Genomic DNA, 19615 nt, shown 5'->3' with positions numbered 1-19615 from the left:
GTAACTCCTCTTTTCAAGGGAGGAGATAAAATTTGATATATAGATCCATTAGTCTCACATCAATTGTAAAAGTTATAGAAAGTCTGTTAAGATGCCTTGCAAAGTTTAATATTTTGTTGAATAGTTGATGTGGTTTCACTAAGGGAAAATTTTGCATCACAAATCTTTTGACATTCTTTGAAAAGGTTACTGTTTATATAGTTGAGGGGAAGGGTGTAGACTTTGTACCTGGATTTTCAGAAAGCATTTGACAAGGTGCCACATAAAAGGCTTGGAAAAATGTTATAGCTTGTAAATTGGATAAAAGAGTGACTGGTTGGAAAAAGCAGTTATTTCAAATTGAGTTTAGTCAAACTGGATTATTGTCACAAGTGGGGTACCACAAGACTCAGTCTTAGAACTTTTGTTCTTTTTGATTGATTATTCCTTCATCTATGTCATTGATGTCAATCAGTTACTTAAACTTGTAGATGACATCAAGGTCTTTTGTTGTTGCTGGATGTCAAGAGGATTGTGCTGGTTAAAGAATCTAAATCATTTAATGAGTTGGGCAAATAAATGGCAGATGGGTTTTAACTATAATAAGTGCAAGGTAATGCATGTGGGTTGCCATAATTTAAATTATAAGTGCAGTTTTTATGGGAATAAGTAATAGTGTCATGAAGGAAGGGGATCTTGGTGTCATGGTTGATCAGGCCATTGAAACTGTGCTATTGATAATGGTAGAACAAATGGGATCCTAGATTGTATCTACAGAAATACTGAATACAAGTCTAAAGAGAGAATTTTATTATATAGGTTGCTAATTAGGACACATTTGGAATATTGTGTTCTGTGTTGGGCTTTTCCCCTTAGGAAGGACAAGGAAAGGGCTTGGAAAAGTGTTACTAGAATGGGTGGGAGGGGTTGTTGTATGAGGAGAGGCTGAAATCTCTCAGTTTCTTTTAAGGGGGGGGGCTAATTAAGGTGTTTTAAAATGGAATCGATGGTGTTGATATATCTTTTCTCATGTTAGTGACATCAGTAGGACTTGGGACCACAAATATAAATTTTGGCAGGGTACAAGTCATCTTCAGCTGAACCAGTTTTATTTTGCTAACAGGATGGTTAGCTTTTGGAGAGAATTGTTTTCAGCTGCTGTGGAAGCAGTAAATTTAAATGAGTTTGAGAGAGAGCTTAATAAATATGTGAATGATAAAGGTTGGGTTTGAAATTTTTGTTTTAACATTTGTATATGAATTTTAGTTTTAGAAGGTGTAAAAGCTGAGATGGACTAGTCAGTCCAATGCTGTTCCAGGACATTGTTAACTTTTACTATATCATCATTCATAGGATTGGCAGACTTTCAGTAAACATAAGAATTCTTTCACATACAAAAAAAAAAGTTTTTGTGAAGTTAAATGTTAATGGTACTTAATGTTACAAATTTATCCAAGCTATTTGTTGTCTTGCCTGTGGGAATAAAGCTTGTACTTACAGTGAAAGTGAGAATTTTCTGTTCAGAAAACAATAAAATAAATGTTTGATAGATAAAAACCTTGGCTTTCTATAGGCTATATGTATTGTAGTGTTAAGATAAAAACCTTGGCTTTCTATAGGCTATATGTATTGTAGTGTTAAGATAAAAACCTTTGCTTTCCATAGGCTATATGTATTGTAGTGTTAAGATAAAAACCTTGGCTTTCTATAGGCTATATGTATTGTAGTGTTAAGATAAAAACCTTGGCTTTCTATAGGCTATATGTATCGTAGTATTAAGATAAAAACCTTGGCTTTCTATAGGCTATATGTATCGTAGTGTTAAGATAAAACCTTGTATTCTATAGGCTATATGTATTGTAGTGTTAAGATAAAACCTTGGCTTTCTATAGGCTATATGTATTGTAGTGTTAAGATAAAACCTTGGCTTTCTATAGGCTATATGTATTGTAGTGTTAAGATAAAACCTTGGCTTTCTATAGGCTATATGTATTGTAGTGTTAAGATAAAACCTTGGCTTTCTATAGGCTATATGTATTGTAGTGTTAAGATAAAACCTTGGCTTTCTATAGGCTATATGTATTGTAGTGTTAAGATAAAATATGTATTGTAGTGTTAAGACCCTTGGCTTTCTATAGGCTATATGTATTGTAGTGTTAAGACAAAAACCTTGGCTTTCTATAGGCTATATGTATTGTAGTGTTAAGATAAAAACCTTGGCTTTCTATAGGCTATATGTATTGTAGTGTTAAGATAAAAACCTTGGCTTTCTATAGGCTATATGTATTGTAGTGTTAAGATAAAAACCTTGGCTTTCTATAGGCTATATGTATTGTAGTGTTAAGTGTTAATATGATAGTGTTAAGACCCTTGGCTTTCTATAGGCTATATGTATTGTAGTGTTAAGATAGAAACCTTGGCTTTCTATAGGCTATATGTATTGTAGTGTTAAGATAGAAACCTTGGCTTTCTATAGGCTATATGTATTGTAGTGTTAAGACAAAACCTAGGCTATATGTATTGTAGTGTTAAGACAAAAACCTTGGCTTTCTATAGGCTATATGTATTGTAGTGTTAAGAGTAAAGGTGTGAGTGATGTGGCAAGAGGATCATATTTTATTTAACTTTGTAACCAAACAAGATTAAAGGCAATAAAAAAAAAAGTGATGGCTTGTCTGAGCAAGGACAATTATGTTGTGAGTAATTTGTCAAATTTTGTGTTTATTGGAGGGATGGTGAATTAACTTGAAGAGGGGGGATACCAAGAGGAATTGTCAAGTTTCTTGCATTAGAAGAAGAGGGGGGATACCAAGAGGAATTGTCAAGTTTCTTGCATGAGAAGAAGAGGGGGGAGGATACCAAGAGGAATTGTCAAGTTTCTTGCATTAGAAGAAGAGGGGGATACCAAGAGGAATTGTCAAGTTTCTTGCATTAGAAGAAGAGGGGGGGATACCAAGAGGAATTGTCAAGTTTCTTGCATTAGAATAATTTCAGGATTTTTTAAAGTATTGCCTTATTATAAGGTCATCATTACTCAAGCAAAATATTTGTAGTCTTTAATCTCATTTAATTACAGAATCATAAAATAAAAATTCAGATCCCTTTTGCCACACCAACTTGTCATATCCTTTCTTTCATAAATTACCAGTAGTTTTCTCTGACATTTTAGGCTATTATTTATAACCAATAGAAAGTCAGTTTGTCTTTCAATTTATGTATTATATAACATTGTTTTACATACAGGGGATTGTCTAATTTGCTTCCAGTTTAACCTTTGTTCCAATGGAAAATGCATTGACTAGCTTAGTTGAATTTATATGGCTCTTGTCACATAGTTAGAAAGCCAGGTAAGTTTGACAGTTATAGGACAGTCTGCTTTTTAATTGTTATTCTTGTGTACCTTGTTGCATTATTTAATTGAATAATAAAAATACACACAATAAAACAGTAGTGTTTGTATGTTTATATTGTAGGATTAAACATGCCAATAGTTTTTTTCTTTTAATCTTACCTCTCTGGCAAAGGTCAAGTAAGTTGTATGTAGCATCTGATCAGTGAAGACAGCTATACTCTGGCTTTCCCTCTCATGAAGTTGTTTAAGGGCATTGGGTAACTGTATCCCTTCCCCCTTGTAAAGGGCTGTTATATTTGGAAGTCTGACAGGCTCATTTTAATATAAACTTCAACTTTGCAAAGTTTTTTCTTAATTAATCACTTCTATGTAAAAACAGTATCGTGCTCACTGTGCTTCACTTCTTGTTGACTGACATCAATGCCACACGGACCTTTCTTTTTATCATGGCTTCCACTCAACAGTCTCAATGGTGCTTCTGGCAACTCTAGTCCAACATCTTACCATGCTTTGATACTGTATATTCATATGTAGACCTTTAGTGAAAATATATCCTTAAATAATTTGAATTTTTGTTTTTGCCTAAAAATTATTCTTAATGCTTACTGAAAGCTTGTGTAGTTTCATTTAGGAATCCAAAACATGTTAGAAGTTATATTGAAACTCTGAAGGTAAATTTTTAGGTTGAATCAACTGAGTCTGTAGCAAGAAAGGGTTAATAATTGTAATTTTAAACATTGAACCTGGTAAGTAAAACTAAGTTTGTACAGTAATGTTATATATTCCAAAGAATGGTGAAAATTGCATATATATATACAATAGTTTTAGCACAGTTAAACATATAACAAATTCTAGTGTTACTTGTAATTATAGTGATGTTTAAAACTTGTTTTCTTGTATCAGTTTCTCAATTTGGAACACGATGATGGGGACCACACTACTTACCATGCCATGGGCAGTACAACAGGTAAATATAAGCTGGTGAACAAATTAAGAGTTTCCTAAGGACATGAACTTGTCATCTGGTTGAAAGGTCTGGTTGTATGTACACTTACTAGTTTTTAAAGCTGTTTGTTGTTTAATTCAAGTTTGGATTTTTTAATCTAATTTTTAATATTAATTTTTCCTTATTAAGCTTCTATTAAATGTATTAATGACATAGACAAAGAAATGGTCAATAAATTACTTAAATTTGTATATGAAATTTAAGGTTTTGAGTATTGCTGTTGTGAAGATGATGCTGTTGATTTACGAAAGGATTTAGATCGTTTAGTGAGTTGGACAAATAAATGACAGATGAGTTTTAATTATAATAAGTTTTCAATATTACATGTGTGTTATAATAATTTGAATTATAAGTTTTTACTGTGGATGAGAATAACCATAAGAGTGTTATGAAAGAAAGGGATCTTGGTGTAACAGTTGACGAGTCTCTAAAGCCTTTCCAACAATTGTGCTGTTCCTAGTGGTAGGGCAAATGGAATGGTAGGTTGTATCAAGAGAAATATTGAGTACAGGTCTAAAGAGGTTATAATTTTATCGTACAAGGTCACTGGTTAGGATACATTTGGAATATTGTGTTCAGGTTTGGGCTTCCTACCTTAGAAGAGACACTGAATTGTTAGAAAGAGCTTAAAGAAGGATTGCAAGTTTGTTAATGGAGTTGATAGTGTTGGTTCATAATGTTTTTTTATGTTTAACAGTGAGAATAGTACAACTAGGATACACAACTGTACATTTCAGCCAGGAAGGAGTAATCTTCATTCAAGTTTTTATTTCACTAACAGGGTGGTTGGCCTTTGAATGGGTTGCTTTCAGATGTTTTGTAGGAAGTACATTTAACTGAGTTTAAGAAAAAGCTTTATAACTATATGAATAATAAGAGTTGTCTTTAAGATTTTTCTATTTTTCCAAAATTTATTTAATAGTTTCAATTCAGTGTAGAAGATAGAACAAGCACAATGAAGCAATAGGTTTATTTTGTCTCTAAGCATTATGTGATATTAAGAGAAGTAAACTGAGCAGGTTCTGGGTATTTAAGTTAAGTAAAGAAATGATGGAACCTAATTACACGTAAAAGTTAACATTTCATAATGAATTATTATTGAGAAAGTTCAATATTGCAATAAAGTTGTATTTGTAATAATTGTGTGTGTGTGTTTTCAAGTTTAGTGAATGACCGGAAGCTGACCACATGTTTGAAAGGGGTTGTGTAACTGTGTGTCGAAATGTAGAGGGCAGTATTAGATGTTTGAATATATAATTTTATTTATTTATTATATTAATATAGGTATAAAGACGTTCCTTTATATTGGTTTATTTTGGGTTTAAGTTGTTGTATAAGTAAGGCTTCTTTGATTTTGCGTTTGTTTATGTTTGTTTCTTTATTTAGTATTTGAGTGTTTTCTATGGTTATGTTGTGTTTATTTGACTTGCAGTGTTCGAAAACGTGTGAAGGTGACTTTTTATGTTCTTTGAATCTGGTTTCCATTTTTCTACTTGTTTCTCCAATATAGAAGTCGTGGCAGTTATCACATTGTTATCAACATCTAATACCGCCCTCTACATTTCAACACACAGTTACACAACCCCTTTCAAGTTTAGTGAATGTTTAAACTGCTGTTTATATATATTTTGTAGGGTTCAAATTTTTAATAATTGTTCATCTGTTCTTTTTTGGACAAAGCAACATTATCAGTATCATTATGCCACATGAAGTGAATTTATTGCACATTTTACCTTATAAGCATAGACCAGCTTCATAAATTTTTAAACTAGTTTAGACAAGTCATTTATTACACTACAGTATATGAATTAGCTTTCTTCTCTATTGTTCTTTGGTGTTATGAATTTATGTCATAGTGGGCACTGCATGTGAATAGCCTTCTCTTGTTTTATCATTTGGTTTCACAAATTATGTTGCAGTAGGACTTGTATAGAAACTAGCCTCCTATTTTTATTTCATCTTATAAATTGTGTTGGAATTGGTCCTGTATGCAATCAGCCTTCTCTTGTTTTGTCATTTGGTTTCACAAATTATGTTGCAGTAGGACTTGTATAGAAACTAGCCTCCTATTTTTATTTCATCTCATAAATTGTGTTGGAATTGGTCCTGTATGCAATCAGCTTTCTCCCATTTTTGTTATTTTGTGTTTACAAATTGTCTTCTATTTATCATTAGCAAGTTACTTTATCAAAACTGCTTTCATTGTTAATATTATTATTGTTTGCATATTTTTACTGCTCTATTTAAAATATATTCTTCAAATAGCATGGAGAGTCCTGAGGTTTTTCATTTAAATAAAGCTAATTATACAGTGGTTACTTTAACCACTTACTAACATGTTAAAATATTTTCATTAACTTGTGCTATTAGAGAGAGAAATTGGAAGATTAGGAGCATATATCAAAGACAACAAGTGGGTAGAATTATGGTAAAGGTTCCTTTGAAGGAGGTTGAGGACATGAGTGATGGACCTGTTGGCATGCATAGCAGTAAAAAACTAGGGCTACAATAATTATCTTGGATAAAGTCAAGGTACTAGTCACAAATATAAACTTAAGTAGAGTGGGAGACTTTTTAGCTAAGATATTTTTGTTATTCTAACAGGGTCTTCAAGTGTGTTTGATGCAGTAAAGTTGAGAGAGTTTAAGGAAAGGTGTGATAAACATTTGAATGATAACGATCGCTGTAAGTGTGTGGAACTGTCCAGATGAACCAGTAGTAAGACAAAGGATACCAATAAGGTAGTGGGGGAACAATGAAAGACTAGGACTTGAATTTCCTCAACAGAGCAATTTGAAATTTATATTTCTTGTGTCTGGAAGTGTTATTCTACTTTTAAGAACAAAATGAATTAATTCAGAGATGAAACTGAAGATGAGGACATAAATTGCTTAGGGACAGTACTGATGATGACAATAATTCTTTTTGAAATTACAAGTTAAAGGTTATTTAACAATGATGAATCTTTTTAAAAAGATAGGGTAAAGTGACCTTTTATTTAAGGGATGAGTAACATCATATTCAGATTTAAGATATAAGAATGGTAGTTTAAAAGTGTTAGAATTGGGTTTTGAGGGTAGAAAGTATAATTGGTACTTGTTACAGGTCACCTTATCATACAGAGAATTCTTTGTGCACTTGTATTATGTGATCAGGGCTGTTACTAATAAGTTATGGTACTTTAATGTGAATTGTATAAAGCTGGAAAGTGATGGAAGAGAGATTCCTTGATCTTATTTATTGTGTTTTCATGTACTGAGTGGTCACTAAGACATCTAGGAGGAGATGCCATTTTAAAGTAGTAATCACTGATGAGGATCTTATTGTAAGAGTTGAAGTGGGAGAACCTTTAATTGTTGTATAATTAGGTTCAATGTTTTGTTGGGATGAAAAGAAATATTTTTCCTGATTTTAAGACAGTTTTGACAGAATATTAATTATTAATGGATTAGAATAATGAAAGGCAATGTGGAAAACCTAGTTATAAATTGCTTATAGTTGAGGTATTTCAGCTCCTAGAAATAGGTAAAGAATAATGACAAAGTAGATTTGGTTTACTACAGATTGTAAAGAAAAACAAAGGATAAATGCATACCATAAACTTAAGGAGTTTTAGTTGACATATCCAAAGATTTATTAAACTATGGGATATCTAGGGATTTGGTTACAAAAAGAAACGAGAAAATTCAGAAGGGCTTGTGAAACCCAGCTGACTAATACTGTTAAAAGTAAATGAAAGGTAAGCAAAACATTGACATTGATTGGGCACAAGAGTGCTGAAGATAATGTTCTTTTTGAAGGATATTAGATGGGTAAGATTTTAATTGGTTTCCTTTATTATTGCAAGTGGGGAAATAAGCATTTTGTGGAAAATCTTAGGACTGACAGAATTGTGTCAGTTCTGTGGTGATAGAAGGATTTATTGGTTGAAGTAGATAAAGCACCAGGATTATACATGGTTTCTTCCATGGTTTTAAAAGAGATAACAAATATGCAAGTCTTTTTTTTCTTTTATTTGTAGTAAGTCGGTGATTAATGGGTAGGTACCTGAGGGTTGGAGAGGGGTGATAGGAGTTGTCTCAACATTACAGTTTTGTTAGTCTTAATTCTGCAGTGGGAAATATTATATGATAAAAGTAACTTTGCAAACTCTCCCAGTGAGATATGAAAGAAAATCAAAGTAGGTTCACCAGAGGGTGATCATAAGAGGCTAGTTGAGGTTTTTTTATTCTTAAAATAAGTGACTGGCTTATTGAATGAAGTGTTGAGGAGAGTTTGTGAGTTGTTTATTTTTTAATGAAGGTTGTGCAGGGACAGCTTAAAAGGACCAAATTATACCTTTATGTTCATATGTTAAGTTTTGTATTTGAAACCACTTTAATAAGTGAAATAATGGTTTCACACAACCATCATTTAACGTGCCATTCACTAATGTTGGTTATAGTAATAAAATTTGTTTTCTAGGCTGGATTTGCATGTTCCTTTGCAATAATGTTGGGAATGTGTTCTGTCTGTTTGTATACTGCATACAGAATAGTCAAAATGCCAGGATTGGTCAGTAAGTATTTAAAAGTTATTTAATGTAAATAAAAAAAAAAAGAATTTACTTTAGCCTAAAAAAAATTAAATAATGTTTCTCTTCACTCATGATTTTTAACATGTTCTCAGAGATAGTATTAAAAATGTTTGACAATTTTTTCTTCATACAGTTCATCAGTTTGTTCAAAATTTGATTTGTTTTATGTAGATGTTGCTCTTATTCAGGTTTATTAATATTCAATAAACAAATATCATGACTTGTAATTATTAGTCATGGACAGCAAAGGAAACCTAGGGTAAGTGTGTGCTGACTTCATTTTGGACATTCTGACTGTAAAACTTGTAGAATTCTTCACTAAACAAAGGCTGAATAATTATGTTACATAGTTAGAAACTCCTGCATAATTTTATTATATTCACCTCACACCACAAGCTATGTTTCAAAACTTCAGTGTTAGTGACATAAAGGTCACATTGTTGCCCCATATCAAGAATATGGTGCTGGTTACATTTCAACATCATAGCCCAAATTATGTTTATAAACGACAGTATCATTTACAAAACCATACTACATTCTTGTCTCACTCAAGAACACATCACCAGATACACAAGGTCACCCAGTGGCTCAGTAGTAAATTTGGAATGCGTAGAACATTGACTGGGTTTTGATACTTGTAGTAGGCACAGCACATTGTGAAGCTTTGTTCTTAACAAGAAGACAAATAAATTAGGTATATGACAAGAACATGTTGTAGATAATACTTATGATAAAATTAGTGCTAAGCATCAGAGTTAATGATGTAAAGCAAAGAATAATGTCATTCAATTACTAAAGAAATAAAGTTGATAGCATAAAGATAACATTTTGCTCACTAGGTATTGGAAAACTATAAATAAAATATATCTGATGACAGAAAAGTATTAATTATTTTTGTTAATTATAAGTGTTTAAATTTGGTTAGAGTTGTGTTTTTTTTTTTAGTCCTAACGTGAAAAGAAACATTACAAGTTTAAAATTTTGCAGATTACAGTTTAGTTGAAAACAAGTTACTCTTATGTATTATTGTGTTGTAATTTTTGCATCATCATGTTAAGTCAGTGTTCCCTTCGTTAGGTAATGCTTCAGAAGTACTTCTAGAATTTTCAGATGTTGCTCGTCATTTGTTGGGGCGTTGGGGAGAGTGGTGTAGTGTTCTGTTCTCCCTTCTCACACTTTTAGGCAGTGCTATAGTTTATTGGGTGCTCTTAACAAATTTCACATACTACACTGTTGTGTACATCTATGGTGAGTTTATCTTTCTGTGCACTTCATAACTAGTGCTTTGTATTATGGAAACTCAAAGTTACAGAATGAATTTAAACTTGATTTTTTTAGTAATTATTACCTAGAACAAATTTTATAGCAATAAACAGTTAATTTTTAGTGTAATTTTTGTATCCTCACTTTTTTTCTTAAAATGCAGAGTAACAATTATTTTTTTATTTATCTATTTTGAATAAATAGTCTTTCTTGAGTTAAAAATATGTGGATGCAAAATAAAGTGTCATTTATAATTCTTTAAAAGTAATTAGAAACAACCTACTAGATAAATCAGTTGTTGTGATGTTAACACCACTTACTGCAGTGGTGATCACTGCTTGGTGATCCACTGTGGATAAGTTTTTGTTTTTTTACCACACTTTTTAGAAAGTTGACTATGTAATGCTTTACTCAGTCAAACTTGGGTTAATTTTTATTGGATGTGCTACATTAACTTGCAGAGTTTATAAAACATTTTTGAATTACTTCTTTTCACATCCAGAGTTATCAACTGGAACATCCAGGCCACTTGATGCCATAAACACAACTTATGTAAATGGTTAGTGCCTGTTTTTTCATTGAATATGTATTTATTGTTTTAGTATTATGTAATGTTTGTCTCTATGTGAAATATCAAGAGTTTGACTGATTACATGTTACTTTGTGTCATCCTGTTAACATCAGCATGGATGTAGTGGTTGGTTTGTCACAGTGTAGAGTTAACACAGGCAAGAAGTCAAATAGCAATATAAACAGAAGCAACAGAAACCTTAGCAGAGATGAACCTTGTGAATTAAGATAAAAAATATAAATACATTTTCAATTATTTTTGAGGAAGTGGCATTCACAAATGAGGCTAAACAGAAAAGTTGTAATATCCCATAACTGAATTTTTTGTTTTGTGTTTACAGTTATCTGTGACCCTAGTTTTGAGGCTATTGAGGCTAAACAGAAAAGTTGTAATATCCCATAACTGAGTTTTTTGTTTTGTGTTTACAGTTATCTGTGACCCTAGTTTTGAGGCTATTGGCTATTGAGGCTAAACAGAAAAGTTGTAATATCCCATAACTGAGTTTTTTGTTTTGTGTTTACAGTTATCTGTGACCCTAGTTTTGAGGCTATTGGTAACTCCACAACACAGGAATATATCCACACCAGTATTTTCTATGAGGTTTGGGATATCAAAAGAACTGTTCCACTGTTTCTTCTCATCATTGTCTTTCCTTTGATCAACTTGAAATCACCAACTTTCTTCAGCAAGTTTAATGCTCTTGGTAGGTTTATATTGCAGATGTGTAAAAATTCTTCACTGTTCTTGTCCTTGATAGATTTTTGTTGTTTATATACTACGTGTATTTTTACCCTTACAGAACTAACTTCTGTTTTCAAAGTTTTTTTTATTTTTCACCCAAGATCTGTGAGATCTAAGTTAATGTTTTAAATTTTTAAACTGTATGTTTTTTCAAGTGTTTAAAGGGTACAAGTTCTCTACAGATATGGTTTTATGATTGAAGTGTGAAAGCACTTGTTTTCTTAATATCTCAAAGAATTACTATTTATGTTATGACCATGAAAATTCATATCATTTTCCCAGACTGAAGCTTTTGTGTTTTTGAAATGAGTTTGTTTATGATGATGAGGAAACCCTCCTTTATTAACCTGAAGTGACCTAAGAAGGTCAAAGCATTGCTCTGTACTTAAGTTTTCATAGCAGCCATCTTTAGAAAACACGAGTTTACTGTTTTAAATTATTTTTTAAAATAAAATATTTTTTTTTATATAGCCACTATGCACTAACAAACTAATTTTTGATGTAACTGAACCACAATTCTGTCGATGTTGGACAATCAGAATCTCTATATGTAGAAACGGCTGGTTTGGGTTAAGAAAATTTTATATGTAGATTTTGCTCCTCTATGTAAAAAATTTTCTCAACCCAAACCAGCTGTTTTTATGTATATTTTTCTCCACAAGTGCGTTTTCTCGTCATTACTGATCACTAATCAGTATCTCTGCATAGAGTAAATTATCTGTCCCACCTTGTGTAATTATTTCAGCCTTTTATATAAACTAATATATTACTAATACATGCATTATGAACTAGGTACAACTTTAGTTGGTTTTTTAATGTCAATATCATTTGGTTCGGACATTTAAATTTCTATTATTATTATTCAGTTTTTTGTTGTTATTTTTCTGCATAATATATTGATTCATCAAGAAACTAATTTGTAGACAAATTACTGTATAGTTTGATTTAAAATTATTTATCTTAAACTTTTTTACAGGAACTTTAGCTGTGTTTTACCTCATAAGCTTTGCTGTTGTCAAATCGGCACAATGGGGAATACACTTTGATCTGTATCATTCAACCAGCTCTGATTTTGTGTCATGTAAGTACAATGTTTCCAAGGGATTGAATGTAATTCTCTTTCTGGGCTAACTGTCCATTTTTATACAGGATTGGGTACATTGTATTAAAATGAAATTAAAGATGGAAATTGGAAAGTTATGTGATATGAAGTCTTAGTGGAGTGCTGCTTATATATCAGAATTGTATGATGACAGTGGTATTTTGTAAATAGTGATGACTATTTTTGGGGTGAGGATATTAACTTTTTTGAAGAAATATATACTTATGTTTATATAATAAATATGAAAGTCAGTTGTACTTAATGGTGTGGGAGGTTGTGGATGATTTTGGGGTACCAGGACAATCTAGAAAATGATCTGCAACAACTTGTACTCTAGCTGCAGTAAGAAAAATATGCCATTTTATAAGAGATAAGAATCCACAAACACAGAAGTCAACAATGGGCCCCGAACAGCATAATGAAGAACATCTGGTAAAGTGACACAAGTTTCTTCCACAAAATATTGATTCAACCATCAAATACTTCAAGCAGCTGTAGAATGAAATGGATACTTCTGCTATTCTGTACAAAGACATACTGAGGAAGTTGCAGTGTGCAGAACTTATAGATTTTAGTAATCAGATTGTTCAAATGGAGGCAATGGTAAACTGCAATCTTCTTATAACAGGTGGATTATGAAAAGTTGCACTGCACAACAAAGTTTGTGAAAAGTTACACTGATGGGTATTCTTTATAGATTATTATCACGAAAATTACATTCACATTTGCCCATCACATACAGTTTCATTTTCATGTTTTTTCTTATATTTATGTCCAAAAAATTTTGTTGCTGTAAGAGACCTATGAACAATGTTTTGTGCAGTCTGGGCATGTCCAGGCATGAAATCAGGCCAGGTTGGAAGCTGTTCTGTGGAAGTATGCAGGCTGGAGCCAGCTTGACACTGTCTCAGGAGGCTATAAAAGTGGCTTACAAACACAGATGCTGCTCATTGGATTCATATAGACCATATAGTGTGTATGTATTGTTTCAGAATATAGCATTGCCTCAGTTGCACTATAAGAAGTAAGTTAGATGTTATAGACATTTTATAGAACGATTGGTGTCACTCAGTATATCTCGTTAATGTTGTAACAGCTGTGATACGTTCTGCCATATTTGTGGCGAGTATACACTTGTTCATCAGAGATGCTCAATGACTGCTCTTGGGAAGAAAGCATATTATCTGTACTTTGGCTGTAAAATTGGTGATCAAGACCAGGAATGGGCGCTTCACATTTGCTGTACGTCTGAGAGTTTGGCTCAGAGGCACTCGAAAGACAATGCAGTTTACTGTCCCGTTGATATGGCGAGAACAGAAAGACCATGTGACGGACTGTTACTTCTGTTTGACTAATGTGTCGGGTTTCTCTGCCAAAAACAAGAAGTCAATTGAATACCCTAATCTGCCTTCAGCAATGAGATCCGTGCCACGTGACAACAGTCTTCCAATTCTGAAACCACCGAAGGAATGGACCTTAGACAAACCAGATGAAAAAACTGCAATGCAGGTAACTGGCAATGACATTGGTCTGAATTTTGAACCATGCTCCTTAGGCGATTCACATCGTGTAACACAAAATTAAACAATCTGGTCGGAGATTTGGGTCTGTCAAAAGCAAAAGCCGAATTGCTGGGTTGAAGACTGCAGGAATGGTGTTTGCTGTTACCAAGTGCAAAAATTTCTGTTTTTTGAAGTTGCCAAGATGATATAACCAAATTCTTTGCACAAGTTGACAGTCTCTGTTTCTGTGTTGACATCGAAGGATTGTTCTCTGCTTTGGGTTGTGACCATGACCTGCAAGAGTGGCATCTCTTTATTGATTTATCAATGTTAAGCCTCAAAGCTGTTCTGTTACACAATGACAACGTTCACCCTTCAAGTCAAAAATGCATTTATGCCAATAGAATACAGTGGAGCGCCATTAAGCTGCAGACCAGTAAACTGCGAAATTGCTTAAGCTGCTGTAGCAAGTCTTGTGAGCAAGGATTATCATGGCTCACCGCTAATTTAAGAATGTGTAAAAACGCGGCTTACGAATTTAATCCTGGCTTTATAACTTCAAGGGGATATTTAAAAAGGATTTGCTTTAATTTGGGAAATAAATAAAATATATTACAATAGAAATCGACCGTTAATCTACCTTATCCGCTCTCTATGTCAGCTTTATGGAGGCCGCCATTGTTACCGAATCACACCTTTCCATACATTAAAGTTAATCTGTGGTAAATCCATGAAAAAAGTGATCAATAATTAAAGTATTATTTTTAATTTGATAATCCGATATAATGATCACGCAATGGCCCGGATGAGGCTCCTCGGCGGAGCTGTTGGCGACTTCGGCTTTTCAGTCACAAAGGTTTAAGCCGCGGTTAAGCAGGTTGACCCCCCCAAATACCGCGGCTTAACGGCGCTCCACTGTAGTTCAGTTTCTTTATCATTTTATTGAAAGTGGTTCAAAAGATGTGAGGTGGGAATGTTGTAAAACCTTGTGTATGGTAAATGTTGGTATGAGCCTCAACTAAAGACTGTGGGATCACTTAGCCTAGAGCCAAATTTATCATAAAAATAAGAATATCAATCCAGTTTTAAACTTAAATAATTTCTAAAACACAAAATCTTCTGTTATATCAACATTTTTAATTAAACTCTTTAATCAATGGAAACACAATTAAAACATCAACAGATATTTCTAGTTTTCTTATCTCTACATTTACTTTCAATATGTAGACTAACAACAATATTAGGTTATACTTTTGCTGATTTCACAAAATGTACTTCATTTAGTTTTAAAACGTAAGGTTAGGGTGTACTATGGGGTTGGAGAGTGGTTCTCCCTCCATGCTGCTTTTGATGCGCATTACACCAGTCATTTTAGTATAATCTACTCAACAACTTTTGTATGTTTTAGAAAGTTTTGTAATCATAGCATAGCTGTTGTTTTATTTGTTTAAGTTGTATATACGTGCGTGTGTGTGTGTGTGTGTGTGTGTGTGTGTGTGAACTACAGATACTGTTGAGTTTTTTCTTTTGTTTTTCACCTTTTACTAATGACTTCCCTATTCTTGATTTTGTATTTAAAAAAAAAATTCAATCAGCAAATAAACTTTTTTGCTGGACATCTTCTAATTCATCATTATTTTTATCTAATTGTATGAATTTATGACTTTAACCATAATAATTTCCTGGTGAAACAGCACAAAATCTACAGACTTGAAGCTAAAATCTGTAGATATTAAAACACCATAACCATAATAACAGTAGATTTTATTAAGTCTGAACACTCATTTCCTCTAACTTTTCTTCCCCTCGGTGTCGATTCCTGTACATGGTTAGGGGACCTCCCAGAGAAGGTTCTGTTCTTACAGTTTACATCCTCTGAGATCTAAACATCCACCTGTGTGGTGACCTGTGAAGGGAGTGGGGAGGAAAGGATCCTGGTGGTTGAGGGGTCCAACTCTAATACACCACTTTGGGCCCCTCCAGGGTCAGTTAGGCTGGTCCACTCGGGTTAGGGTTAACCAAGTACCAGTGTTGGATGTTCTCAACAGGTGTTGTGGAGATTGAATTTGATGCTGGTGTTTGGGTATAGTGCTCAAGAAACTTTAGCGTTGCTAACCTTGTAGCGTGTCCCCTTGTAGAGCTCTATGGTGGGTGGGGTCAGTGGGCACCAAAACATTTTTTTTGTTGTTGTTATGGATCTCCTAAATAAAAACGTGAATGAAATAGTGTAAAAACAGATCATAGGTAAACAACCACATTTTTCGTAGTGTAACAACAGACCACAGGTAAAAAACTGCATCTTTCGTAGTGTAAAAACAGACCATAGGTAAACAACCGCGTCTTTACCCATTGAGATTACTCCCCATGCTACTTTGAATTTGTCACAAGGAGTTTATTGTTGAGAGGGATTTGAAAAACGTTCCAGAGTCAGGGATCCTCTGTGGTTTCTTCCACCCAAAACGTTTCTGCAGTGAGGCACATCTTCAATCACAAAGATGGAATTATACTGCTGACCAATGTAGTACATTTACATCACCACGTCCACCTCCCATCATCAAGGCAAGTTATCTAAATTTTGGAGTACTGCCATATGCTCTGACCCCTCTCAGATGTTTCTAATGTTGGTTTGGTCACTTAAAGATGTTTTGGTTCCTTGACGTGTGCTCATTGTGGTGGCAAGGATGATGATGCCTACAAGTTTGAAACAGACCTTCATTGTATTAATTGTAGTGGCTCTCACCTATCTTACTTTCATTCACGTCTGAGGTGAATGGAAGAAAAAGGTAACCCATTTGAAAACGGTTCACATTTCTTACCCCAAGGCTTAAAAGTTACTGCTACAGTGGACTGGCAATACATAGGTTGGAACTGATAATATATACTAAGAGATGCTGCACAATCTCCCTCCTGCTTCTCTTGCTTTTCTTCTGGTTGTTTTTAATCACATCTGGCAGGAGAATGTTTGTTTTTTCCTGATGCTTGGCATCAGGCTATTGTCCTACCTTTCTCTAAGCATAGGAAGGATCCCAAGATTCTTTTAAACTATTGTCCAGTTGTTTCTGACGACGGAGCTTCACCATGGACCACCTGATTCGATTTGAAACATCAATCAGAGAAGCCTTTCTAAAATGACAACATCTTGTATCAATATTCTTTGACCTTGAGAAGGTTTATGATAGTACACAGATGTATGGGATTTTGCAAGACCTCCACTTTTACAGGTTGAGTGGTCATTTGCTCATTTTTATTGAAAAATCTTTTCATATGGGTTCGACACTTTCCTGTTCTTTTCTTCAGGAACTTGGAGACCCTAAGGGCTGTGTTTTGAGTGTCACACTTTTCAGTATAAAGATTAATACCGTCACTGGACAACTCCATCCTACTGTTGCAAACGGGCTCTGTCAACAACTTTCACATCTTGTGCCAGTCGTTGAACATGAGGTTAATTGAGTGGCAGCTACAGACTGCCCTCAGTCATTTACTGAAGTAGACCACAGCAAATGGTTTTAACTCCTCTCTCTCTCAAACTGTATCCATGTACTTTTGCTGCCAATGGGATACTGACCTCAATCGCGAATTCCATATTGGTGAAATTGTGCTTTCTGTGGTCCCTGAGGCAAAGTTGTTGGGGCTTATCTTTGACCATAAACTGACCTTTATACCTTACATCAAGCAGCTAAGAGTCAAGTGTACAAGAGCACTGAACATCCTCTGTGTCCTTTCTTCCACCTTTTGGGGAGTGGATCAATGTTCTTTGCTAAAAATCTATCATGCCCTTATTTGACCAAAACTGGACTGTGGGTCTCTGGTCTGTGGCTCTACCAAAACCTCAACCTTCAATATGCTAGACCCCATTGATCATCAGAGACTTTGGCTCTACCCAGGAGCTTTCCACACTTCCCTAGTCCAGACCTTATACACAGTCTCATGAAGCTCCTCTACACTTACGTCATTTGCAACTTCCTGTACTGTATGCTTCAAAACTTCATCCTTACCACAGCATCCCACCTGGGTTTGTGTTTTCTTTCCTCAGTGGGCCATGCTTTTTCAGAACAGATAGGCTGCCATTGTTTCTTTTGGCCTTCATATCTAGGTACAGTTGGATGAATTGAGTCTGTCTTTAGATAACAATGCTGTATTCACTGGTCAGCCCATCCCATCATGATTTATTACCATTCCCAAGTGCGATCTTTCTTTCAGTTATCTGATTGGAAGTACTGTCTTCTTTTTGCCAAACATCTTTTTAACCATCCTTTCTTTCCCATTTATACTGGTAGTTTGAAATCAGGTGACTCTGGGCTCTGCCCTGGTTTGTTGTGGTTTGGAGGTTGAACACAGAATCCACTCTTCAGTTTTTGTGTTCACCGCCAATATGTATGTCATTTCTCTTGCCCTGGATTTTATAGAAATATCAGCCTTACATTTGTCATGTGACACTATATCAGGTTCAGACTTGTTCAGTTCTACTGTTAATTTTATACTTGCCATGTACCACAGTACTCTGTTTAAATGTGTTGTTTACTATTATGCACATATTGTAATACAGCAAGTGTTTCAGTAAATATTTCATAATTCATCTCTGTTGTAAGTTTCAGTTAATATTTCATAATTCATCTCTGTTGTAATTCTCTTGTTGATATTTTTTACCTCTGTAAATTGCTGTAAAACAGTTACCATATCTTTCATCATTTCATCAATGTATATTGGTAATTGTTTTACAGTATATCTTCTGTCATTTCCTGCACTGGCTGGAGTATCATAAATGTATATTAGTAATTGTTTTACAGTATATCTTCCATCATTTCCTGCACTAGCTGCAGTATCATCAATGTATATTAGTAATTGTTTTACAGTATATCTTCCGTCATTTCCGCACTGGCTGCAGTATCATCAATGTATATTAGTAATTGTTTTAAAGTATATCTTCCATCATTTCCTGCACTGTCTGGAGTATCATCAGTGTATATTGGTAATTGTTTTACAGTATATCTTCAGTCATTTCCTGCACTAGCTGCAGTATCATCAATGTATATTAGTAATTGTTTTACAGTATATCTTCCATCATTTCCGCACTGGCTGCAGTATCATCAATGTATATTGGTAATTGTTTTACAGTATATCTTCCATCATTTCCTGCACTGGCTGCAGTATCATCAATGTATATTAGTAATTGTTTTACAGTATATCTTCCATCATTTCCTGCACTGTCTGGAGTATCATCAGTGTATATTGGTAATTGTTTTACAGTATATCTTCAGTCATTTCCTGCACTGGCTGGAGTATCATCAGTGTATATTGGTAATTGTTTTACAGTATATCTTCAGTCATTTCCTGCACTGGCTGCAGTATCATCAATGTATATTAGTAATTGGTTTACAGTATATCTTCCGTCATTTCCTGCACTGGCTGCAGTATCATCAATGTATATTGGTAATTGTTTTACAGTATATCTTCAGTCATTTCCTGCACTGGCTGCAGTATCATCAATGTATATTAGTAATTGTTTTACAGTATATCTTCCAT

General features: G+C 33.9%; 1 protein-coding gene across 2 annotated transcripts in view; it reads left to right on the top strand.

Annotated features, from left to right (window-relative positions):
- Positions 1-19615, top strand: part of LOC143245381 (sodium-coupled neutral amino acid transporter 9 homolog) — a 38405-nt gene that overhangs the window by 8912 nt on the left and 9878 nt on the right. For both annotated transcript variants that reach the window (XM_076491653.1, XM_076491654.1), the window contains exons 5-10: positions 4235-4298; positions 8802-8895; positions 9991-10161; positions 10679-10735; positions 11271-11450; positions 12465-12569. In XM_076491653.1, coding sequence (XP_076347768.1) covers positions 4235-4298; positions 8802-8895; positions 9991-10161; positions 10679-10735; positions 11271-11450; positions 12465-12569 — 671 coding nt within the window. The remainder of the gene's footprint in view (positions 1-4234; positions 4299-8801; positions 8896-9990; positions 10162-10678; positions 10736-11270; positions 11451-12464; positions 12570-19615) is intronic.

This window comes from Tachypleus tridentatus, chromosome 2 (genome assembly GCF_004210375.1).
Source record: "Tachypleus tridentatus isolate NWPU-2018 chromosome 2, ASM421037v1, whole genome shotgun sequence".
NCBI classification, from domain to species: domain Eukaryota; kingdom Metazoa; phylum Arthropoda; class Merostomata; order Xiphosura; family Limulidae; genus Tachypleus; species Tachypleus tridentatus.
Note: the sequence above shows the minus strand (reverse complement) of the source record. Positions and strands in the feature narration are given on the sequence as shown.